Consider the following 25,873-nt stretch of genomic DNA (forward strand, 5'->3'; position numbering starts at 1 on the left):
TTAAAGACTTGTTTTGCCTATATCTGGCCTGCATATAAAAATAATCATACAATATGTTGTATGTCGTTTATTGTGCTCAGTATAATGTTTTTGAGATTCATCCAGGTTGTTGCATGTATCAGTAGTCTGTTATTTTTTGAATAGTACTCCATTGTCTATCACAGTTGTTTATCCATTCTCCTGTGGATTGAAATTTGAAGTCCGTAGGTAGGTAGTCCAAATAATGAATGACATATTACCACATTGTGCTGCTTGGAACCAAGGTTCCTTTACCTTACTACTCAGCTATCCCTGGATTGTCTCCTCACTGACACAATTTAGCTAGTGTGTTAACTCAGGTCACAATTCTGCAATTCAGGAGCACAGCAAAGGACAAAAGGATATGGTAGCTGCATCTTTCATCTTTAAAGCATCTTTTCTTGAAGCCCCACCTAACACCTTATGCTTACATTCATTAACCTGTTCTATAGTGTCATTTCTATCTGCAAAGGAATCTGGGAAACTGTAGTTTTTGAGGAGAGCCCCCTAAAAATTCACATTCTATTAGTAAAGAAGAGAATAAGTATATTGCTAGGTAGGCAACTAGGTATCTGTACAAGTAATAAAGATTCTTCTGCAGGACTGCCAATATCTGAGTTAAGAATGCTGGTGAAGGATCAAGTTTGCTGGAATTCTTAGATGATCTACTACCACGTGGCTTCAAGTTCTGAACTATATTATAACACAAAATTGGAACATTCTAGACCAGCAGTGTTTGATGTATATAAAACAAAATGAAGACATTTTGACATCTCATTTAACAGCATTTAGAAAATGTCATTTATTTGCAAATGAAAGTAGAATCTGTTGTCCAAATTCTACAGTACCTCATTCCATTTCCTTCTGGAATCATAGTCTAAGACAGGAAAAATAGCTGGCTAAGTAACATATGAATCTTAATGATGCCTCAACAGATGTGACCTACTGTTTAACTGAAATAGGTCATTGTTTTCTACTCATTTCAAGAACAGACAGAAGATTCCAAGAATAGAGTTATTATATATTACATGGAGTTCAAAAATGTGCAAATAAGATGTTCCAGTCTCAGGCTGAGGTTTAGGGAAGTGGGAAGAGAAATAATGATTTTAGTTGACAGAGTCAGGGATATTTGGATCGATGGTGATGCAAGGCAGAAGGTAGAACTCATTGACATGATGGCTCCTGGACTAAGTGATATGAGAAAAACTTTAATTTTATAGATAAAATCATCTACAAATTTTGTTTTCTTGTTAACTCATATATAATTTGCCACAGAGATACTATAATTTTCACTGACCTCTCTGAAAATATTTGTTGATGAAAAATGTGTTCATGATATGTATATTGAAGATTATATTTATTGGTTTACCTTAAAAGATACAGAGAATAAATGTTTGATACAGTCATCTACTATACTCCTATACATCAGGTTTCTCTGTTAGCCACAGGTCTGATTCCGGTTGTTTCCATTCTTCTCCAAGTAGTATATTAAAAGTGAAAGGCTTGAAGTATTCAAGACGATGGCTAAACACAAAGAAAAAGAAGGTGGGAATTGAAATGGATTATGCATTTGTGAAATAGTTGCCCTCAAGGACTATTTGTCACATCTTTGATAAGACAACATTCTATTTTAAGCATACCAATAGTAAGATGTATTGTTTGTGTGCACTTTCCTCAATCTAACAAACATTTGACTCTGAAAACTTTCATTCACACAAAGCACTCTCGTTTCAATTCCACAGATAGCTTCCTCACAGGAAGAAATAAAAATCAACCCTCAAAACCCGACTCGTTCCATCTAACTTTAACAAAGCATATTATACTTTTGCAGATGTGTTTACATTCAAACTTTGATATAATTTATATCAGTCATATAAACAATTGTTTTAAAAAGTTTCAGCTCCATAGATTACAGGGTAGACTCCTTTGCCACAGCAAGAGATGTTTATGTAAATGAGTGTTAATTCTAGTTTTCTTGCTAGGAAAACCATTTAACTATAAAGCCTTCTATTGTGACTTTTTGAGGAAAGAAAGGCTTAGCTAATATGCTTCCATGAAACTCAGCTCTGTAGGAAATCACTCTTCCCTGGCTAATGATATAATCATATTTTTACCTAGGCTAAACCTCCAATAATGCATAATGAGGAGCCTGAATACAGGCAGGCATCAGCTGGTGAGGAGCCCTAGAAACAAGCCATCTTGATATGAGATTGCACCTAGATCCCTGTCCCATTCTGCCCACCTGGCCAGGCTGAACAACTGCTAGGTCAAGAGGTTAAGGAAACAACAATGAAGGACAACAGAAAGGAAGGGACAAAGAGGCTAGTTAGAAGGGGTCAGGCATGGGAAGAAAAGATGAGGGCAAAGGGAAAAGGGTGTCAGGGAGAATAAAGGACCAGGCTGGAAGAGAGAAAGGTGAAGCAGAGTGAAGTAAGCGAGACAGGAAGGAGAAGGTTAACGGATAGAAAGGACACTGTGGTACTTCCAAGGACAAAAAGTCAGGAAAGTCAGTCTGCCATGGTGCAATGCCAGCTAGGATGTCTCTGTTAGACTCTTCCACACATGCAGACTCACCAGACTGTCTCGACCACACCTACACAGACACAGAGCAGGAATCTCAGCTAGTCCCAGGACAACATCTGGCTTTCTTCTCTAAGTAAGTAGTGTCTGTAGCAATCCATGAAGCATTCATAAAGTGGGCCAGGAGCTACATTCCCCTTAGGGGACAGCTTCAGGTGTAAAGAGATAAGACTCAAAATGGGTAAGTGTAAGAGATACTGACTTACATGCCTGGCTTACATGCCTGCAGCCCCACAGGAGCCAATACCTCTTGCAATCACTCCATAGACATAATTTCCAAAGTTCCCATAGGAACATGACTGTTAACGGAAAATCCCAAAGCCATACTGTCCCCATCAGATATTTATAGTTTATTCATAATTCCTTTCAGTCCAGATGCCATTTACCAATTAGGGGTCATTTTTATCTTCAGCAGTGTTGATATTTTTATCCTTTTGAGGTTACCAGAAAAGAGCTAGAAGATTCACTGAAGGTCAAATTCTCAAGCAGCAAGGGAAAGGATTTATTAACCCTTCATAAATAGGAAACATGGATGCCTCTATCCATTTAGCTCTGAAAGGTTTCAGAAATGAATTTGCAACCATACCTTTATACCAGCTATTGCAATACTAAGCAAGACTTTTTCATATCGCTATGGAAATATAAATGCTCTACTAACAGCAGTGAGAGAAGATATGTCTATCCAAAGTCAGTTTGTCAAGTATTTGCTGAGGACCAGCAGGAACCAGAGAACTCTACTGGGTGCTTGTACACATACCTTTGACTGAAAAATATTACTACTGCTCTACCAAGAACTAGTTTCCAAAAGACTCTGATGGCTGGAACATATCTTCATTTACTTTCTACTTACAAATCAGGTTTTTGTCCTTGTTGCAGTTCATCTTGAGGTACAGGATAAAGAGCTTCATAGCTTCTTTTATCTTTTGATCCATGAATTGCAAATAAATTGAATTTTGTTACATTTGGTGGAAAATAACTCCAAGGAAGATAAGCTCTGCCTTCCCATTTTGTCTCTCCTCTAGATACTTTGAATGATAGAGCAAGTTCTTGCTATAAAAAACATGTGAAACACAAAAGCTAAATCCAGATAGCACATAAATATATGGTATACTTACGGATTTTGTCTCATATTTTTATATACTTACTTTCCAAACACTTCTTCTTCCAGAGAGTAAAAGCACCAAATGCTGTCCGTGGCTGCAAAATTAAAGTTCATCATGATTGTTTGAAAGAAACAAATGTTATTTTCTTCACTTTCATTCATATATTCAATGTGTGTGCTCATAAACTTACAAATAATTAAAGATATAATATGAATACTGGATAATTACAGGGAGCTCCAGTGTGTTCCGTTACTTAGAAGCAGCATCTTTGAGTTTAGCATTTTCCAGATAATTGCTGTCAAATGCATAAAGCTACTTGTGTATAGATAGATCTCTTCATATATTCTTTTTAAATAATAAATTTTATAAAAATACTTCAATTTGGTTAGATGAGGCAAGGTAGGAAAAAGGGGTGGGGGATAGCATGGTATTTGGTGTTAATAATAAAACTATTTTCAAAAACTAAAGTGTCCTATGGGAAGCTGGCACCAATTTCCAAGTCTGAATTGAACAACCTTCTATAAAATAATTGTCTTGAAACTCATTAGGAGGATAGAAAACAAAAGTACAGGTTGTTTAAAACTAGTCAACAGGCTGAGTATCTATTTTCTCATATAACTATTGCTTGTTTTCCTGCTTCCTATCATTAGTTCAGACACTGATGTCACACTCTCAAAGAGAAACATAATATATCCTCAAAAGGAAACCCTAAAAAGAGCATAAATGGGATTAGCCAAGTCATTAAGAATCGAATTTCAAGTAGTTACGTGAAGCAAATGTACTGTCTCTCAATAAGACTATATGTAAACATTGCTACACAGATGGTTTGTTGTGAGCATTTCGGGGAGGATTTTCTTCAGTAAACTATTCTAACAGAAGACAAGCATTCTTTTCCATTTAAAGTTCTCTGAATTTTTTTTATTGTTATTATGCAATCTTAAGAATATCCTAGGAGGAATTAAAGTTCTAACAAATTAAAGTAACAATATTCTTCATGCCGTTTTCATAGAGGTTAATTAACTGTCACAGGAGCTGACTGCCTGAGGCAAAACCCTGATTCTTGATTATTAACTGTCCTAATGCATAGGAAACCAAACTACTCTGAGGACTTTTTAAATTTTAGAATTATTAATGTTATACATAATAGTTATTGTATAATTTCTTAACAGAAGAGAATCTAATTAACCTATTCATCTAGTGCTAGTCATCATTTTACAAAAATAAACTGATATTATCATCTAACAAAATTAAACAATGAAACTTTAGAATTCTAGGAGATGCTAGTTCCTGACTATCTTCTAATCAAGTTATAAACCTTTTTGCCTTACCTTTCTCATCTGTATGGTGAAAATAACCATAAAACAATTGAAATTTTTTTACCTCACATGAAAGTTTATAGGAATTAATCATATTTTTTAATAAAAAATCTGTGCATGTTAGTTGAAGGTAACACACAAAGATATATGATTATTCTTCCAAAAAATATAATTGCAAACAGCTACATTTTCTACATAAGAGTTATCAAAATATAGGAAAAGAAATGTATATCTAAAATCTCACTTAAATCAATTGTTTAGGACTCTCTGCCCAGCATACCAATACAGAGATATTAGATATTGAGAAGTATTTAAATGTCATTTAAAAAGAATAATGGCATAATAAAATAAAATTTCATTATCAAATATGCTACAAATTTAAATTTGTTATAATTTACATGACAGGTGGGCATAAATTTACTTTTTCACATCTACAGGAAAAAAACTGCCAACCAGGTGAGCAGGGTTCCCAAGGGACTGGTTAAATTTGAAAAGAGTCCAAGGTTAATATTTTTAATGAGTCTAGGAAAAGCCACACGTGATTTAGTTATCTCTGGCACTGAACACAAAGCAACATAACATACACTCAGTAAATGCATGATGAATAAAGGAAGAATTATGTACATGATTATATAATTAAATAATACATAAAATTAAAGTTTAATCTGGTTTTCTAAAAAAATCCTTTAAAGGAAACATTTTCATAAACAAGAACTATTCATTATATCTATACGTCTCCCTTTATTTCTTAATAGCTAATATGTAATAATGTAAATATATAAACAATGAGAAAGAATGTTACTTATGATTTTTCAATTTGCAAAAAACATCATCATCGAATTTATTAGAAAGCCAACTACTTTGTGAATTGAAAATACCACCAACATAATATTCTTAAACTATTCTAAATTATACATTTATTTGAAAATAAGGAATTATATATAATTCAGATTCAGACTAGCATCTCCCCTAATTAGTTGGAATTAGTGAGCTTTTATTATGACTCTGATTTATAATTAGAAAATAATGTGTCCAAATTATGTAGTAATGAATTAGAAAACACATTTTATACTTACGGACAAAGTTCAACTTCTAAATACTGTTCAGTTATGTCATTCAAGAAAAATGCTTCCACAACTATTGAAAACAAAGATATGACATTGAGAAATTTAATTTTGCTTCAACAATAATTTGTTTATTCCTTCAGAATACAAAATGAATTCATTATTTTTCATTATAACTCTATCACCAATAAGGGGAAAAGAAAATAAAAAAACATTGCCTGGAAGAACAAATATATAGGAAATAAATGATTTATTTTTTTCCTATAGCAGACTACCATAAATTAAAAATATTAATAAACCCTAGTGCTGATGAGGATGTAAAGAAATCACTATTATACAGACTTTGAGCATTTATCTTCTTCTAGGAATTTATCCTAAGGCAAAAATCATACAACTGGGAAAGGAACTAAGTATAATTCATCAAAGGATGGCTCAAAAATTGGAAATGATCTAAATGGTTGTCTCCTATTATATAAATAAACCTATTATACAGAAGAGCTGTTAAATAAATTATGGAATTTATGTATTCCATGCAATAGAATATAATGCAGCCATTAAAATCAAATATGCAATTAAATATTTTTTGATACAGGAAGATATCCATGATATCTGATAAGTAGACTGCTAAGCAATAACCAAATGCACATGAAATAAAAATATGCATTTGTGCCTCTACCCAGATGTCTTCAAAATGTACACAAAAATGTTAGGACTGATTATCTCTGATAAGTGGAATACAAGTAGGTGATTTTCTTTTCTTTGTAATTTCCTGGAATTTTCTGAGCATGTGTTATTTTAAAAAGTTGTTTGATTATGAAAGTAACACATGCTTCTTATAAATGATTAAAATAATACAAACATATATGAAAAGTCAAAATCCTTTTCTTTCCACTTTGCTCTGAAACCTGTCAGATGTCTTCTGTCCTTTTACCATTTTACCTGCATAGATTTTTTAAAATCTAAATATGGAATGATACTTGCCTACAACCTGCTTTCTTCACAAAAAAAACTTTCTAACATATAGATACCTAATTCTCCTTAATCAATGCATAGTATTCACCCTACAGAATGTTATAATTCATTCACATACTAATTTTTTGTTAGACATGTAGGTTATTTTCAGTTTCCCACTTGTTTTTATAACAGTAAAATATCTAAGATAGAGCTATAGTTCCATCAACAATTGAGAATCATACTGTCCCTTTCTAAGTCTTTTGCTTAAACAAACTAGAATGTCTTCTGGGATAGTTAATTTTATGTGTCAGCTTGACCATAGTATCCAGATATTTGGTCAAACATTCTTCTAGATGTTTCTGTAAAGGTATTTTTTAGATGAAATTAATACTTAACAGTTGACTTTTAGTAAAGCAGATTACCCTCCATAATGTGACTGGATGCCTCAACTAACCAGTTGAAGACCTTAATAGAAAAAAGGCTGACTTTCCATGAGCAGGAAGGAACTCTGACAGCAAACCTCCTTCAAACTCAAAATGCAGTATCAGTTCTTCCCTAGGCCTATTGTGCTGGCCTTCCCTGCAAATTCTGGACTTGCCAGCCTCCACACCTGCATGAGCCAATACCTTAAAATAAATCTCTCTTTCTACCTACACACACACACACCTTATTGATCTTGTTTCTCTGGAAAATCCTAATACACTTAATTACTATTTTCCATCATCACCTGACAATAATTTTTTGCAGCTTCTCTGTATTAAACACTGCATCAAGTTCTGGAAGTACCTTAAGCTCACAATCTATTCAGATGCTAAAGTGGATAGTTTTAATAAAAATTTCAGAATGGAGGGATGTACAGGTTGCTACTATAGAAGTATGATGACAAGAACATTCTAAGGCAGGTAGTGTGATCAGTGGTACATGATTAGGAAATATTGTGGCTTATTTAAAGAATGACAAGCAGTTCAACTTACTAGGCAAACCTTTCATTGTAGGAAGAAGTGATGCTACAAAGAATATAAGGGCCTAGGTCATGGAAAATCTATAAAGAAGAGTAGTATGAGAACGGTAAAATTGATCTTGAGAGGACAAGGGGACGGAGAAAGCTTTTAGGTACCTGAATAATAGTGTGAGTTTTCATTTTAGAAAGATCACTCTGGTTTCCAAGTGAAGGATGGACTCAAGGGACAAAAGACTATTTAGAAGACTCTGACCCAGCCCAGATAAAGATGACAAAGGCCTAACCTAGGGCAGGGAGGGTGGGGATGAACAGCAGTTACTGAGTTAAGAGGAATTATATTCATAAGGTGAAACTCACAGGACATGATCAAATAAATCCAAATACGGAGAGTGAGAGAGAAGGACATCTTGGAAAGATCTCACATTTCCATATTTGGTGATTTGATGTATTATAGTGCCATTGATTAAGATTAGGCAATTAGGGTAAGAAGGTAGAGAACTGGATGAGTTGAGCTTAGGACTTGGTGAGTTTGGTGTCTGCAGTACCCTAGTACAGAGGCCATATTGGTGTGCACTGTACAAGTTCTGTATCAATAAAAGACAACATATATTTACATATAGTAAGTTAATATGGACAAAAAACATGCTCTACAAATGGTATAGAGGAAATAGATGTTAGTATGGACTAGAGGAGTCATCAAACATTTATTTGAAGAAATGAAGCCTGAATTAGACCTTTAACTATGTGAACTAGAGGCAAGGGGAATAGAATGAGAAACTTTGAATGTACACAGACAGTAGGACCATTAGCATTTCAGAAGTCAAGAGCTTTTGGTTGGATATGATAGTCCAATTCATGGGTACCCTGAAGGCTTATAGGAAGGGTTTGAACTTTGTCTTAGAGAAGTAATGGTTGTATTCTGAGGAATGGCATCAAAAAGTTTTTCAGAAAGGTAAGTTTGGTAGCTTAAGGAGGGTTTATTAGAAGGGGATCTCCTAGCAAACCTGAAACAATGTAATTTAATGACATGTCTTCCAGCCTTCATTTGATTGTGAGTTTACTTGTCAATATAAAATAAAAACTACATTTCATGTTGAAGTTGATGGTTTTCCTGTAATAAGTAAAACACCCCAAAATTTCCATAAAGAAGGTTTATTAGGTTGAAGTGGCAATTTTAAGATACTTAAAGCCTAAATAGGAATCTGAACTCTTCTTAAAATAGGTAACAGAAGTCAAGGAAGGAAATATGGCAGCAATTTAAAAATCTGGATTTGTAATTGCCATTTTTCACTGTCCTAGCTATATAGTTGAAGTTACACAGGTAATAGTGAAAAAGTCAGAATGAGAGATTGGTAGGAAATATCAGAAACTGCACATGTCAGTTGCTCAGAAGCACTCGCTTCCTTACAGCAAGATACAATAATAGTTCTATGAGAGGTTATTATAAAAAGATTTATGTTTGCAATAAAATACAATACTTCCACTTACCTTCATAATCCCACAGTTCATTGAAAGGCTTTCCTGATTCTCCAAGTGGGGCTGGAGGATCACTGAAAAATGGAGCTCTAACTTCCATCATCACTCCTCCATCACCGGGAATCAGCCTGACAGACACTGGCTCATGCTTCACTGGAAAACCATCCCAAGTGTGTTCAATTTTAAAATTCATCTGAAGATGTTAAAGGAAAAAAAATTAAAACAAACTCTTTAACAATATGTTTCCTTAGTTAGAAATGAAATTAAAATTCCAGTGCAAATAGCAGGCAGGAAGGCAGCAGAGGGATGAGAACAAGGTTCTCAGAGTCAAAAGCCTATTTGTGTTGCAGCAAATCAAGACACAAAAGTTTTACAGTAAAATAGGTAGTTGCATCCTAAAAGCTTTGAGACTTTAAATCTAGATCCAGCTTCAATTACCTTGTAAAGAGTGTATAAAAATCATTTTTAAAATCTGTAATTAAATTCACTGAAGAAATTGTTCATGTTCTTAACAACTATAAGCACTAGAGTTTATATGTCATCCTTTTCCTTTTACTGCAAAATGTGCAGGTGGCTGAATTACTGGATCCCCTGGGAAACAAGATCTTTATAATAAAATTCAATTTGATTTAAAAAATAAAAGCCATAAATCAGCAGGATAGCTATTAACACCTGTTCTTTTGGTAGAGGGGTGGGGTGAGGAGCTCCAACCACTTAAAGGTTAGCAGAGTTTAGTACTGTCTTCCTTGATCTCAGACTATAGATTTTCTTAGCCTTTTCAGTTTTTGATATTTCAAGTGTTAAATGACCACTTGATAGGTTAATCCCTTCTCTCCAACTGAAAAATGGAAAAAGAATCTACCATCATTTAAATTTTGAAATGAACTAAGTACTCTTGACACAAGCAGTATTTGTATTTCAGATTGTTTCTCTAAGAATTAAATGGAGGGATATAGTATTATTTTCATATATTACACTTTATTGAACACTATGGTTCAGGCATTTTATAAACATTACTTCATTTAATTTCCCAACGAATGTGCAGAACAAATTTATTATTATCCTCGTTACAAAAGAAACAGGCTTATCCAAGGTCATGTGGGTGGTGAATCAAGAAACTGAATGTAGGGAAGAATCCCCTCCCCACTGCCCCACTCCCACCCGCCACCCTTCCCCTACTGTTCTTTGAGCACAGCTGCCCGCTGTTTCATCCCAGATATGTCTGGCCTTGAGAAGCCTGTTCTACCCATGGGAAAGGAGCTAGATAAGGGCCTTGAAGGCCAGATGCCTGACCATGAAGGACATACTCACGCACATCTTAAAATACTTATGTAACCGTGAATTAGCAGTATAGCAGTGTAAGAAGTACAGCTGTGTGCAGAATAAAGTGGCCTGTTTGAGCACCCTCCATGACGACTTCCGCTGCCTTCTTTGCTCTTTGTGTTGCCCCAAAACCTTAGAGGCAATACCCGGACCCCGACACTGAACTAATGTCGCCATGTTTTCCTAGATGAACATATTTCAGGAATCTGCAGGGAGATTAAAACCTTATTATAGGAGTGGTGCCTCTCCAAATTATACTAAATCCTTATGTCTTATCCAGAAAATAAACATGATTAGCAAATGATGATACCTCCAGACTGTGATCTGCCTTAAGTCCTTGAATGCATTGCCTTGCTTCATGTTATTTTTACTGCAAGTGGTAAAGTCATTAAATTTTGAAACTGATTTCAATAAACATGTATTGAGTATCTACTATGTGCCAAGCATTGGTATATCCAAATATATAAACTCTGTTTCACAAGGAATCCAAGATCTCTGAAAACTTTTTCCTAAAGTATGTAGCTGTGGGGAAAATGGAAATTCCATGTCCAGGATTCTCACCTGACCCTGGTCTTGCTTGCCCACTGCTCACGTGCAATGATCATAGATGCAGGCTTGCACACATGTGGGCAATGAATTATTATTGACTCTATATAAAGAGCTCTGCTCAGTGCTGTAGGGCTGCAAGGCAGTGGAGAGGCCTAGAGGCAGAGACCAGTTTGCTGCAAGCAGACTTGCCCTGAGGTGGATGGGATTCTAGTACTTGAACTGCCACCAGGAGAATAAAGCTGGGTATAAACCCTTTCACCCCCACAAGGTTCCCTTGTATTTTTCAGCCTCACCAAATCCAGAGTGAATTTGTCCAGGGCTGAAACCCTTAGGCAAGACCATAACTTTCCCTAAATTAAGAAATACATAAAATTAAGAAGTATTGCAACCCATCTGCAACTAATAGCATTTTTTTTTTTTTGAGAGGGCATCTCTCATATTTATTGATCAAATGGTTGTTAAGAACAATAAAATTCAGTATAGGGGGTCAACGCTCAATGTACAATCATTAATCCATCTCAAGCCTAATTCTCGTCAGTCTCCAATCTTCTGAGGCATAACAAACAAGTTCTTACATGGTGGACGAATTCTTACACAGTGAATAAATTCTTACATGGTGAACAGTACAAGGGCATTCATCACAGAAACTTTCGGTTTTGATCATGCATTATGACCTATAAACAATCAGGTCAAATATGAATATTCGTTTGATTTTTGTACTTGACTTATATGTTGATCCCACATTTCTCCTATTATTATTATTATATTTATTTTTAATAAAATGCTGAAGTGGTAGGTAGATGCAAGATAAAGGTAGAAAACATAGTTTAGTGCTGTAAGAGGGCAAATGTAGATGATCAGATGATCAGGTGTGTGCCTATGGACCAAGTATTAATCCAGGCTAGACAAGGGCAGCAAGACATCCACGGATGCAGAAGATTTCTCTCAAAGCAGGGGGGGTGAGGTTCTGAGCCTCACCTCTGTTGATCCCCAAATTCTCACCTGATGGCCCCCCTGCGACTGTGCCTGTCTTAGGTTGTTCCTCCCTTGAGGAATCTTACCCGTCTCTGGCTAACCAGTCATCTTCCGGGGCCATACAGGGAAATGTAAAGTTGGTAAGTGAGAGAGAAGCCATATTGTTTGAAAAGGTTAGCTTTTTACTTCTTTGCAGATTTATGCCCTGTGGCTTCTATGCCCAGCACTTGTCTCGAGGTATCTTTACCACCTGGAGGAATTATGATACTTGGTAAATTCGATATGAGGTACGAATTCTATTTAAGGGTTGTAATTAGGAAGGAAGAAGAAAAGCTATAGATGTAGCATATGAATGAAACATGGGAGGATTGATTATTTCTTTGACATATCTTCTTGTAGAGTACCTTAAGTATGTACAGGTTTTAAACTACTAACTAATTTGCACACACATATTAACATAATAGGAATACGGTGACATAAACAAAGCAAATCTATAATTACCATCCATCTCCAGTGAAGCCAAGAAAACCATTTAGGCACCCTAGGCATTTGTGAAAATTTATCTATGATATAATGGATATTGTCCAACTGTACTTGAACCATCAGACAAATTAAAGCAGCCCATTTCTGGGATCTGTTCACATCCCATATGTTCTTTTAACCATAGATAGTCTATAGTCATGAGATTTTGGAGTGCTACAACTTGCACCCCTCCCAACTCCTGGTTGAGTTCCAACAGTACAGATCTGGTCAAATTCGTTGTCTCACTGTATGCACATGCCAGCCTAGACATCTCCCTCCTCATTCCAATGGCAAGTCCAGGAAATGGTGGGGTGGATGCAGCCACAACCGCAGCATCGCCCAGATCCCTGTGGAGGCTTTTTGATGATCATCCCCCGGCACAAGTCCTCCAGAGAGTGCTGATGCCGGAAGCTCCTCCTCATATCGTATCTTAGTTCATTTTCTGGGTATCCAAGCTAGGCCTTGATCTTCTGCATAGAAACAAACAAACCCTTTGCCCACACTTTGACATGCACTCTATACCACTGTGCAGAACTCATTGGAGGTCAGCACACAATAACTGCTTTTTTTTTTTTTAATTAAGAGAAAGGAATATTATCAGAAAAGAGTACCTCCATAGCTGATCATCTGACAGCCTTTAAGTGATCAACATTAAGGATATTTAAAGCATGCGTTGATCTTTGATTTACCAATAGTTTTATCCTGTTAAGGAGTAATCCCCCTTTTCTTTCTTTCTTTCTTTTTTTTTTTTAATTTTTAATCTACACTTACATGAAGAATACTATGTTTACTATGCTCTCCCCTATATCAGGTCCCCCCTAACAACCACATTACGGTTACTGTCCATCAGCTTAGCAAAATGTTGTAGAGTCACCACTTGTCCTCTCTGTGTTGTGCAGCCCTACCTCCCCTTTCTCCCTCCCCCCCATGCATGCTAATCTTAATACCCCTCTTCTTCTTCCCCCCTCTTATCCCTCCCTGCCCACCCATCCTCCCCAGTTCCTTTCCCTTTGATACCTGTTAGTCCATTTTTGGGTTCTGTAATTCCACTGCTGTTTTGTTCCTTCAGTTTTTCCTTTGTTCCTATACTCCTCAGATGAGTGAAATCATTTGGTATTTCTCTTTCTCCGCTTGGCTTATTTCACTGAGCATAATACTCTCCAGCTCCATCCATGTTGCTGCAAATGGTTGGATTTTTCCACTTCTTATGGCTGAGTAGTATTCCATTGTGTATATGTACCACATCTTCTTTATCCATTCATCTACAGATGGACATTTAGGTTGCTTCCAATTCTTGGCTATTGTAAATAGTGCTGCGATAAACATAGGAGTGCATCTGTCTTTCTCAAACTTGATTGCTGCGTTCTTAGGGTAAATTCCTAGGAGTGGAATTCCTGGGTCAAATGGTAGGTCTGTTTTGAAAATTTTGATGCACCTCCATACTGCTTTCCACAATGGTTGAACTAATTCACATTCCCACCAGCAGTGTAGGAGTGTTCCCCTTTCTCCGCAGCCTCGCCAACATTTGTTGTTGTTTGTCTTTTGGATGGCAGCTATCCTTACTGGTGTGAGGTGATACCTCATTGTAGTTTTAATTTGCATTTCTCTGATAATTAGCGATGTGGAGCATCTTTTCATGTGTCTCTTGGCCATCTGTATTTCTTTTTTGGAGAACTGTCTGTTTAGTTCCTCTGCCCATTTTTTAATTGGGTTATTTGTTTTTTGTTTGTTGAGGCGTGTGAGCTCTTTATATATTCTGGACGTCAAGCCTTTATTGGATCTGTCATTTTCAAATATATTCTCCCATACTGTAGGCTTCCTTTTTGTTCTATTGATGGTGTCTTTCGCTGTACAGAAGCTTTTCAGCTTAATGTAGTCTCACTTGCTCATTTTTGCTGTTGTTTTCCTTGCCCGGGGAGATATGTTCAAGAAGAGATCACTCATGTTTATGTCTAAGAGGTTTTTGCCTATGTTTTTTTCCAAGAGTTTAATGGTTTCATGACTTACATTCAGGTCTTTGATCCATTTTGAGTTTACCTTTGCATATGGGGTTAGACAATGGTCCAGTTTCATTCTCCATCATGTAGCTGTCCAGTTTTGCCAGCACCATCTGTTGAAGAGACTGTCATTTCGCCAGTGTATGTCCATGGCTCCTTTATCAAATATTAATTGACCATATATGTTTGGGTTAATTTCTGGGGTCTCTAATCTGTTCCACTGGTCTGTGGCTCTGTTCTTGTGCCAGTACCAAATTGTCTTGATTACTATGGCTTTGTAGTAGAGCTTGAAGTTGGGGAGTGAGATCCCCCCTACTTTATTCTTCTTTTTCAGGATTGCTTTGGCTATTCGGGGTCTTTTGTGTTTCCATATGAATTTTTGAATTATTTGTTCCAATTCATTGAAGAATGTTGCTGGTAATTTGAGAGGGATTGCATCAAATCTGTATATTGCTTTGGGCAGGATGGCCATTTTGACGATATTAATTCTTCCTAGCCATGAGCATGGGATGAGTTTCCATTTATTAGTGTCCCCTTTAACTTCTCTTAAGAGTGACTTGTAGTTTTCAGAGTATAAGTCTTTCACTTCTTTGGTTAGGTTGATTCCTAGGTATTTTATTCTTTTTGATGCAATGGTGAATGGAATTGTTTTCCTGATTTCTCTTTCTATTGATTCGTTGTTAGTGTATAGGAAAGCTACAGATTTCTGTGTGTTAATTTTGTATCCTGCAACTTTGCTGTATTCCAATATCAGTTCTAGTAGTTTTGGAGTGGAGTCTTTAGGGTTTTTTATGTACAGTATCATATCATCTGCAAATAGTGACAGTTTAACTTCTTCTTTACCAATCTGGATTCCTTGTATTTCTTTGTTTTGTCTGATTGCCGTGGCTAGGACCTCCAGTACTATGTTAAATAACAGTGGGGAGAGTGGGCATCCCTGTCTGGTTTCCGATCTCAGAGAAAATGCTTTCAGCTTCTCACTGTTCAGTATAATGCTGGCTGTGGGTTTATCATATATGGCCTTTATTATGTTGAGGTACTTGCCCTCTATGCCCATTTTGCTGAGAGTTTTTATCATGAATGGATGTTGAATTTTGTCAAATGCTTTTTCAGCATCTATGGAGATGATCATGTGGTTTTTGTCTTTCTTTTTGTTGATGTGGTGGATGATGTTGATGGATTTTCAAATGTTGTACCATCCTTGCATCCCTGGGATGAACCCCACTTGGTCATGGTGTATGATCCTTTTGATATACTGTTGAATTCTGTTTGCTAATATTTTATTGAGTATTTTTGCATCTACATTCATCAGGGATATTGGTCTGTAATTTTCTTTTTTGGTGGGGTCTTTGCCTGGTTTTGGTATTAGGGTGATGTTGGCCTCATAGAATGAGTTTGGGAGTATTCCCTCTTCTTCTATTTTGTGGAACACTTTAAGGAGAATGGGTATAATGTCTTCTCTGTGTGTCTGATAAAATTCCGAGGTAAATCCGTCCGGCCCCGGTGTTTTGTTCTTGGGTAGTTTTTTGATTACTGTTTCAATTTCTTTGCTTGTAATTGGTTTGTTTAACTTTTGTGTTTCTTCCTTGGTCAGTCTTGGGAGGTTGTATTTTTCTAGGAAGTTGTCCATTTCTTCTAGGTTTTCCAGCTTGTTGGCATATAGGTTTGCATAGTAGTCTTTAATAATTCTTTGTATTTCTGTGGAGTCTGTCGTGATTTTTCCATTCTCATATCTGATTATGTTGATTTGTTTTGACTCTCTTTTTCTCTTAATAAGTTGGTCTAGAGGCTTATTTATTTTGTTTATTTTCTCAAAGAACCAGCTCTTGGTTTCGATGATTTTTGCTATTGTTTTATTCTTCTCAATTTTGTTTATTTCATCTCTGATCTTTATTATGTCCCTCCTTCTGCTGACTTTAGGCCTCCTTTGTTCTTCTTTTTCCAGTTTTCATAGTTGTGATGTTAGACTATTCATTTGGGATTGTTCTTCCTTCTTCAAGTGTGCCTGGATTGCTATATACTTTCCTCTTAAGACTGCTTTCGCTGCATCCCACAGAAGTCGGGGCTTAGTGTTGTTGTTGTCATTTGTTTCTATATATTCCTTGATCTCTATTTTGATTTGTTCATTGATCCATTGATTATTTAGTAGCATGTTGTTAGCCTCCATGTGTTTGTGAGCCTTTTTGTTTTCTTTGTAGAATTTATTTCTACTTTCATACCTTTGTGGTCTGAAAAATTGGTTGGTAGAATTTCAATATTTTGGAATTTACTGAGGCTCTTTTTGTGAGCTAGTATGTGATCTATTCTGGAGAATGTTCCATGTGCACTTGAGAAGAATGTATGTCCTGTTGCTTTTGGATGTAGAGTTCTATAGATGTCTATTAGGTCCATCTGTTCTAGTGTGTTGTTCAGTGCCTGTGTGTCTTTACTTATTTTCTGCCCAGTGGATCTATCCTTTGGGGTGATTGGTGTGTTGAAGTCTCCTACAATGAATGCATTGCAGTCTATTTCCGTCTTTAGTTCTGTCAGTATTTGCTTCACATATGCTGGTGCTCCTGTATTGGGTGCACATATATTTAGAATGGTTATATCCTCTTGTTGGACTGAGCCCTTTATCATTATGTAGTATCCTTCTTTATCTCTTGTTACTTTCTTTGTTTTGAAGTCTATTTTGTCTGATATTAGTACTGCAACCCCTGTTTTCTTCTCACTGTTGTTTGCCTGAAATATGTTTTTCCATCCCTTGACTTTTAGTCTATGCTTATCTTTGGGTTTAAGGTGAGTTTCTTGTAAGCAGCATATAGATGGGTCTTGCTTTTTTATCCATTCTATTACTCTATGTCTTTTGATTGGTGCATTAAGTCCATTTACATTTAGGGTGACTATTGAGAGATATGTACTTATTGCCATTGCAGGCTTTAGATTCGTGGTTACCAAAGGTTCTAGGTTAGCTTCTTTAGTATCTTACTGCCTAACTTAGCTCGCTTATTGAGCTGTTATATACACTGTCTGGAGATTCTTTTCTTCTCTCCCTTCTTATTCCTCCTCCTCCATTCTTCATATGTTGTGTGTTTTGTTCTGTGCTCTTTTTAGGGGTGCTCCCATCTAGAGCAGTCCCTGTAGGATGCCCTGTAGAGGTGGTTTGTGGGAAGCAAAATCCCTCAGCTTTTGCTTGTCTGGGAATTGTTTAATCACGCCATCATATTTAAATGATAGTCGTGCTGGATACAGTATCCTTGGTTCAAGGCCCTTCTGTTTCATTGCATTAAGTATATCATGCCATTCTCTTCTGGCGTGTAGGGTTTCTGTTGAGAAGTCTGATGTTAGCCTGATGGGTTTTCCTTTATAGGTGACCTTTTTCTCTCTAGCTGCCTTTAAAACTCTTTCCTTGTCCTTGATCCTTGCCATTTTAATTACTATGTGTCTTGGTGTTGTCCCCCTTGGATCCTTTCTGTTGGGAGTTCTGTGTAATTCCATGGTCTGTTCGATTATTTCCTCCCCCAGTTTGGGGAAGTTTTCAGCAATTATTTCTTCAAAGAGACTTTCTATCCCTTTTCCTCTTTCTTCCTCTTCTGGTATCCCTATAATACGAATATTATTCCTTTTGTATTGGTCACATATTTCTCTTAGTGTTGTTTCATTCCTGGAGATCCTTTTATCTCTCTCTATGTCAGCTTCTATACGTTCCTGTTCTCTGGCTTCTATTCCTTCAATGGCCTCTTGCATCTTATCCATTCTGCTTATAAATCCTTCCAGGGATTGTTTCACTTCTGTGATCTCCTTCCTGACATCTGTGATCTCCTTCCGGACTTCATCCCACTGCTCTTGCATTTTTCTCTGCATCTCATCCCACTGCTCTTGCATTTTTCTCTGCATCTCATCCCATTGCTCTTGCATTTTTCTCTGCATCTCCGTCCGCATGTTCATGACTTTTATTTTGAATTCTTTTTCAGGAGGACTGGTTAGGTCTGTCTCCCTCTCAGGTGTTGTCTCTGTGATGTTTGTCTGCCTGTAGTTTTGCCTTTTCATGGTGATAGAGATAGTTTGCAGATCTGGTACAAGTGACCGCTGGAAGAGCTTCCCTTCTTGTTGGTTTGTGGCCTTCCTCTCTTGGGAGAATAGCGACCTCTAGTGGCTTGTGATGGGCAGCTGTGCGCAGACAGGGCTTCTGCTTCCTACCCAGTTGCTTTGGGGTTTATCTCCGCTGTTGCTGTGGGCTTGGCCTGGCTGGGGCTGTTCCTCCAAAATGGTGGAGCCCTGTTTGAGGGGGAGTGGCTGGGAGGCTATTTATCTCCATAAGGGGCCTCTGTGCCCCCTGCTGCCCAGGGGATTAGAGTGCCCAGAGATCCCCAGATTCCCTGCCTCTGGTCTAAGTGGCCTGTCCTGCCCCTTTAAGACTTCCAAAAAGCACTCTCCAAACCAAAACAACAACAGCAGCAATGAGAGAGGGAACAGAAAGGAAAAAAAAAAAGGAAAAAACACGCGATTTTTTTTTTTTTTTGTCCTCAGGTGCCGGTCCCAGGCACCCGCTCACTGGTCCTGCTGCCCTGTCTCCCTAGCACCAGGGTCCCTGTCCTTTCAAGGCTTCCAAAAAGCACTCACCCACCGGTCCCGCAGGGAAGGAACGCTCGATATTCTTTGTCCTCAGGCGCTGGTCCCAGGCACCCGCTCACCAGTCCCACCGCCCTGCCTCCGTAGCACCGGGGTCCCTGTCCCTTTAGGCTTCCAAAAAGCACTCGCCAAAAAGAGAGAAAAAAAGGGGAAAAACGCGCGATTTCGTCCGTCCTCAGGTGCCGGTATCAGGCACCCGCCCACCAGTCCCACAGGGAAAAACGCGCGATATTCTTTGTCCTCAGGTGCTGGTCCCAGGCACCCGCTCACCAGTCCCGCCGCCCTGCCTCCCTAGCACCAGGGTCCCTGTCCCTTTTAGGCTTCCAAAAAGCACTCACAAAAAAGAGAAAAAAAAAAGGGGAAAAACGCGCGATTTCCTCTGTCCTCAAGTGCCGGTCTCAGGCACCCGCCCCTCGGTCCCGCAGGGAAAAACGTGGGATATTCTTTGTCCTCAGGCGCCAGTCCCAGGCACCCGCTCACCAGTCCCACCACCCTGCCTCCCTAGCACCGGGGTCCCTGTCCCTTTAAGGCTTCCAAAAAGCGCTTGCCAAAAAGAGAAAAAAAAAGGGGAAAAACGCGCGATTTCCTCCGTCCTCAAGCGCCGGTCTCAGGCACCCGCCCGCCGGTCCCGCAGGGAGAAATGCGGGATATTCTTTGTCCTCAGGCGCCGGTCCCAGGCACCTGCTCACCGGTCCCGCCACCCTGCCTCCCTAGGAACGGGGGCCTGTCCCTTTAAGGCTTCCAAAAAGCACTTGCCAAAAAAAAACGCACCGGTTTCTTTCCACCCGCCGGGAGCCGGGGGGAGGGGCGCTCAGGTCCCGCCAGGCCGGGGCTTGTATCTTACCCCCTTCGCAAGGCGCTGGGTTCTTGCAGGTGTGGATGTGGTCTGGATGTTGTCCTGTGTCCTGTGGTCTCTATTTTAGGAAGATTTTTCTTTGGTATATTTTCATAGCTCTATGTGTTTTTGGGAGGAGATGTCCACTGCTCTACTCACGCCGCCATCCTGGCTCCGCCCCCCCAATAGCATTTTTGAAGAGGATATGTTCAGCAATTTATATCCTTTATTATTGAAATAAGCTCAGTGAGTGATAAGACTGTATAAATTGATTCTGATTAATGTGGAATGTAGTCCTGATTTACATTGAATAAAATACCTCAACAATAAATTTATTTTCTTTAGTTGAAATATCAAGGCACAGTCTTCAAATACAAATGTATAATCCTTTTGGTACTAGCAAGTACCCTCTTGCAGTACACAGGAAGGAATAAAATAAAGATGTTAGAAATACTAAATCTGATTCTAGCACCAATATGCTGAGAGAATATGCTATTCTCCTTACTTAGAGCTTGACAGTTCTTCGCAATCCTGGAAAACTATAGCTCAGCAACTAGGACGTTTTGGCAGAGTCACACATTCTCCATACAACCACTATATCCACAAAAATGTCACACACATTATAGGGACCCCTATCCTAATCAATGGGTTTCCACTAGGGAATTTTCAATTCCCAGCTCTTTCAGGCTATCATCTCTAAATTGAATTAATCTATATCCAGTGATTTGCTTCTTAAGTGGCCTGTCACTTCCATGCACACACAGGGTGTGGGTAAAATTGTAGCATTTCCAGATTATGTCGCCTGGCTTTAGTATATCTGCATATCAATAGGCGTTCAGAGGTGGAAAGAAGTATGGCTTTAGTGCATTTGCATATTTTCTCAGGGGTGGAGAAGTTCATCTCCACATCAATGGGTGATTACTTGGGCAACAGAGGGCTTATTTGTACCTGAGAGGTAAGGGAGAGGGTCAGTGTGGTGGCTGCTGGAGCAGAGAGGAAATACGGACTGGGACTGCAGTTTGTGAGAAATAAACGGGTTTTAAACTTTATTTCTCCCTTTGACTGATTTTGGTTTTTAGGGGTATTTTGCCCCGGGATTTCCTTTCCCCAGACTGACACAGGGGATCACATGGTCAGCATGAGGTACACTTTATAGGATTCAAATTACTTCAAAATGTAATCTTACCTAGTAAATGAAAAGAAATAAAAGATAAGAGCAGAGCTACTCTTGCTGAGAGTATAAGGTAGTGGTACCCCAAGTGTTTTACTGGGTCCTTCTACCTTTCCCCCTAAGATTTCTTTGAACATTGTTTGAAGATTACTTCAAGAAATACTGACTACACTTCCACTGCAGGGAGGAATGCCTGCAATGACACATCCAAGGGCAGAATGTAACTTTGGCTTTAATTGCATAAAGTAACTTTAGTTTCTTATCAGAAAGATTAGATAAAATTTGTTAATTTGCTTAAAGAATATTTATATCAATCTGTGTGTATAGTATTTATTACAAAATACTGCCCTCTGGTTTGGGAGCCCTGCCCACTGGTTTACAATAAAATCTAAAGATAACGTAGACTCAGAGACAACTGATTATCGTTTCAACTCCCTGGGAATACTTGAAATGGTCTCCTGAGGCTTAACCCTAACCAACTTCCAATATCTTTGTTTGCACATGTGCTCATATGAAGTAGAGAGACAATTCAATTGTCAATGTCCATCACCACCTGAACTAGTGTGTATCTCTGTCATTGTCTACTGCCCATACACTGCTTCATTTTGATTCACAGCCCTTATACCAAATGACATACTGGTTTATTGTCTTCCCATCCCCAGCTAGAATACAAATAATAGGAACTCATTATTTACTTGCTGAGTAACTTCTATTCTCTGGATGTAAAATTTCATGATTCTAAGGTTTTGTGCAGGAAAAATCAACTATGTAGACACTATCATTATTTCTTCCAACACTATATACTGTAACAATGGCAATTTTCTTTCAATTTAGTTTATCAAAAGTTTATTAGCTACTCTATTTTAGACACCATACTATTAGGCAGGAAAATAGATATGAGAGGATGGGAAGAAAATAAGGTCAGTAAAGCCCCACTAGAAAGGACTCAAAGTTAACCAGTTAAAACTAGAAAGCCTGAAAAGACTCAGAGTTAGTTAATCAGTTAAAGCTCAAAAGGTCAGGTGCAACTTGGCCTCGAATGTTTGAATATTCCCCAGATAAAGAAAAGTATCTGAGCATAGACCATGTCTTCATTGTGTCAATTGGATCATGTCATTGTAAGATTTACTCTAGCCTGCTAAAAGGCCCACCTATAAACAGCATAATAAAGACAGGAATATTCCATCTTAAAGCTAAAATTGCATTTAAAAAATCCAAGAAGTTAAGAAGTAACTTAAGATACTCTTTAGCAAACAGACAATAACTCAGCCCACCTTGGAGGCATGGCAGACAGTCTGAATCGATATGCTCCCAAACCAGGAAGCTGCTATCCTGGGAAGGGACCAGAGCTGTAAATTTCTTATGTTAAGCTAATTTTGCAGAATTACGGGAGGCCTGATAAGAAATTTAAGGTCTCATCAAGATAAACATCTTGAGACCACTTAACAAGTCCACACCCCAGCTCTCTGTCACATTCCTGAAAAGTCCTTAAAAGGGAAACCCCCAATCTTTCACTGCACTCCTGTGCTAAATGCATAACATTTTTTCCCAATCTTTCAATGCACTTCTCTCTGAAGTAGCCCACACTCCACTTTCTGAGTGTGCACTTTCTCTCTTTAAATAAAACTTAAAACCTTTCAAGGCACCTCTCCTCCCTGAGGTCACCTGCACATTTTCTCTCTTTAACTAAGTAACTTTAAATAAAACTTTTATTCTGCTTTACTACTGTGTCTCTGCCCTTCAATTCTTTGTTGTGGTGGGGACAAGAACCAAGGAAAATACAGTCTCTCCCCACCAACATATCTGGTGCTGTGCCTCAGATGGATTTCCACCCCTGGTAAGCCAAACCGACCTCTCCCCTAACAATAACAGGTGCTAGGGAAATAACGTATAAGAAGTCTACGGGGAGCTGGCAATGATGCACATGTAACTAATCAACCAGGTCTCATGTAGCAAACCAACCTGGTTATCAATTGATTTATTTTGCAATTCAATTTAATAAAGTTGGATCCCTACACCAACATAAGTTTTAAATGAATCAAAGATTTAAACATAAAAATCAAACCACAGAAAAATAAGAAAGAAAAAAGTGGAAGCATTTTTTTAAAAGATGATCTTACAGTAGCAAAAGCCTTTTAAAATATAACCCCAAACCCAGAAGACAGAAAAGAAAAGATTGATGCATTTGGCTAAATAAAAATAACAAAATTAAAAGCAGACGTGTGCCTACCCTGCCAAAAAAAAAAAAAAGCCCACCCTTAAAAAAATAAAAAAATAGTCTGGGAAAAAAATATTTGCAACTCATATTTCTGACAAGTAACTAATTCCTTTAATATTTTAAGGGTTCCTAGAAATCAATAATGAAAAGACTAACATTTCAACAAAAATGCACAAAGATATGAATAGCCAGTTCACAGAAAGAAAATGCAAAATGTTCAATCTCACTTAGTATAGAAATGCAAACTAAAACAATAGCTTTCACTTAGGTTGCCAATGATCAGAAAGTCTGATAACATGCTGTGATAATGACGCTGAGAAACAATCTCATATTGATGCTGAGGCATAACTAGCACAAGCCTCAGTCAAGAGCAATCCTTTATTTCTGTCAACATAAAAAAAGCAAATATCCTTGGGCTCAACAATTCTAGTTGCAGGAATTATTATATCTGCTCATATTCGAAATGGGGTAAGTATAAAGATATTCACTGCAAAACTGTTTACAATAAAATATTGTAAGCAACTTAAATTCCCATCAGGAGAGGACTGGTGAAGAAATTATGCTGTTATCATTGAATGAAATACTACTCAGCTCTTAAAAAGAGAGAGGCAGGTCTCTATACACATGTAAAATACATTAAATGAAGAAAAAAGCAAGGTGCCAAAGGTGTGCATTTGTTTAATAAAAAGGAAGACTGTATATATTCTTGTGAATGCATACACTATCTCAGGAAGCATATACAAGAAACAAATGGGTAGCAGTAGTTGTCTGTTTGGAGAGAATTATCTGCCTGAGACAGGAGAAGAATGGAGACTTAGACTCTATCACTTTTTTTTAACCTATTTGAATTTTTTACTATGATAGACATACATTACTATTCAAAAATAAATGAATAATATAAAATCTTTTTTAAAGTCCATTTACGGCTGGGTCTCAGAGAGAATGGTGACTAAGTGTTCTTTCTTTGATATTATAGATACTGAACATTTCTAAAAAGCTAGAATGAATATTACAGAAGTAATATATTCATTCAAGGTAATCACCATCCTATTTTGCAATTTTACTGTTGGTGTTTACACTTTCTTAAAAGAATGATTTTCGTTAAACTGTATTTTTCCAATTTTAACCTCAATTCTTCAAATCACTTTCTTCCAAAAAAAGTCAAAAATATTTTTAAAAAATTTTTTCATGCTTTATCTGTCCTATAGAAAGACCTTTAAAAGGAATTGAAGGAAGTGAAAGTAGACAGGACCCCTGAACATTAAGAGCCCAGGAGAGGGACAAAATTTCACAAAGGTTACAAGGCACAAGTTATGGAAGGGTGCTTCCTCAAAAGAACGTTTGTAAGGAAAATCTCCAGATTCCTCTATTCACGAAATTTTCTTTAGTTTCTACAGTAATTATATCTTTTCAGTTTGCATCCGTCCCCGACCCGCACCCCCGCGCAGAAACTGAAAAACCAGGAAGTCAGCAGGAAAGCAGCGGTGAACTGAGCCAGTAGAAGGAGGCAGTCAAAAAATAAGTTACCAAAGAAATAGCTAACAAGACTGGGCAAAGGTGCAAGGAATGGCAGAGTGAAGAAAGCGCAGGAAGAAAAGAACACACACCAGGATGCTCCGCTCAGTCCAGCATTCGCTCCCTGCTTTCCGCCGAGGTCCAGGCCTGGGTCTTAGACTTAGGCTCCGCCCATCTGCTCACACACTCTAGGGGCGGGACTTGGAAGACTGAAGCAGAGACACCTATTTTCCTAGGCAAGAAAGATGTTTTAAGGACCGCCCGGTGAACCTCTTAAGATTTGTCATCATTCCACTGACGTTTGAGAGCTTTCCTAAGAGTGGGAAGGGAAACTCAGCAATATAGATATTGTGCAACAATCTGAAAATCAACTGTAAATCATTAAGATCACAGTAGGACATGTACAGCAATAATTCACTTAACGCAACTAGAGTCTAATTGGCAACACAAGCAAAAAACGGTAAATCATGTTACACTAGCTGTAAATAATATTGTCCTAGCTGTAAAATAAATTACGCTACTAGGAGGTATATAAACAATGGTTAACGATTGGGGTATTGGAGTCAGACTGCCTGGATTCAAATCCCAATTCAGGCACTTTCCACCTGTGATCATCAGTAACTTACTGTAACAGGATTTTTAAAAAGCACCTACCTTAAAAGGTTTTTGTAAGGATTAAGTGTGT

General features: G+C 37.8%; 1 protein-coding gene across 2 annotated transcripts; it reads right to left on the reverse strand.

The window, feature by feature from the left end:
• Positions 1 to 25,403, reverse strand: C5H4orf33 (chromosome 5 C4orf33 homolog). 2 transcript variants are annotated; one of them, XM_036997935.2, is made up of 6 exons: positions 25,281 to 25,403; positions 9,485 to 9,665; positions 6,094 to 6,154; positions 3,744 to 3,795; positions 3,449 to 3,648; positions 1 to 1,542 (listed from the first exon to the last, which is right to left on the reverse strand). In XM_036997935.2, exons 2-6 carry the CDS (start codon positions 9,663 to 9,665, stop codon positions 1,437 to 1,439), a joined length of 600 nt encoding a protein of 199 aa, XP_036853830.1. In that variant the 5' UTR covers positions 25,281 to 25,403; the 3' UTR covers positions 1 to 1,436. The 2 variants fall into 2 exon arrangements, with proteins under 2 accessions (XP_036853830.1, XP_073093145.1); XM_073237044.1 differs by lacking the exon at positions 25,281 to 25,403 and adding an exon at positions 20,294 to 20,312.
• Between the last annotated feature and the right edge of the window lie 470 nt (positions 25,404 to 25,873).

The sequence above is a fragment of the Manis javanica genome, chromosome 5 (genome assembly GCF_040802235.1).
Source record: "Manis javanica isolate MJ-LG chromosome 5, MJ_LKY, whole genome shotgun sequence".
NCBI lineage: Eukaryota > Metazoa > Chordata > Mammalia > Pholidota > Manidae > Manis > Manis javanica.

Excerpts from the sequence above, each read along its gene's own strand:
- C5H4orf33 (XM_036997935.2), bottom strand. The coding sequence starts at position 9,665 with ATGAATTTTAAAATTGAACACACTTGGGATGGTTTTCCAGTGAAGCAT. Across the intron at positions 6,155-9,484 it reads TGAACTGTGGGATTATGAAG|TTGTGGAAGCATTTTTCTTG; the intron begins GTAAGTGGAAGT and ends TGTTTTCAATAG. Across the intron at positions 1,543-3,448 it reads CAAGGACAAAAACCTGATTT|CCATCGTCTTGAATACTTCA; the intron begins GTAAGTAGAAAG and ends CTTTGTGTTTAG.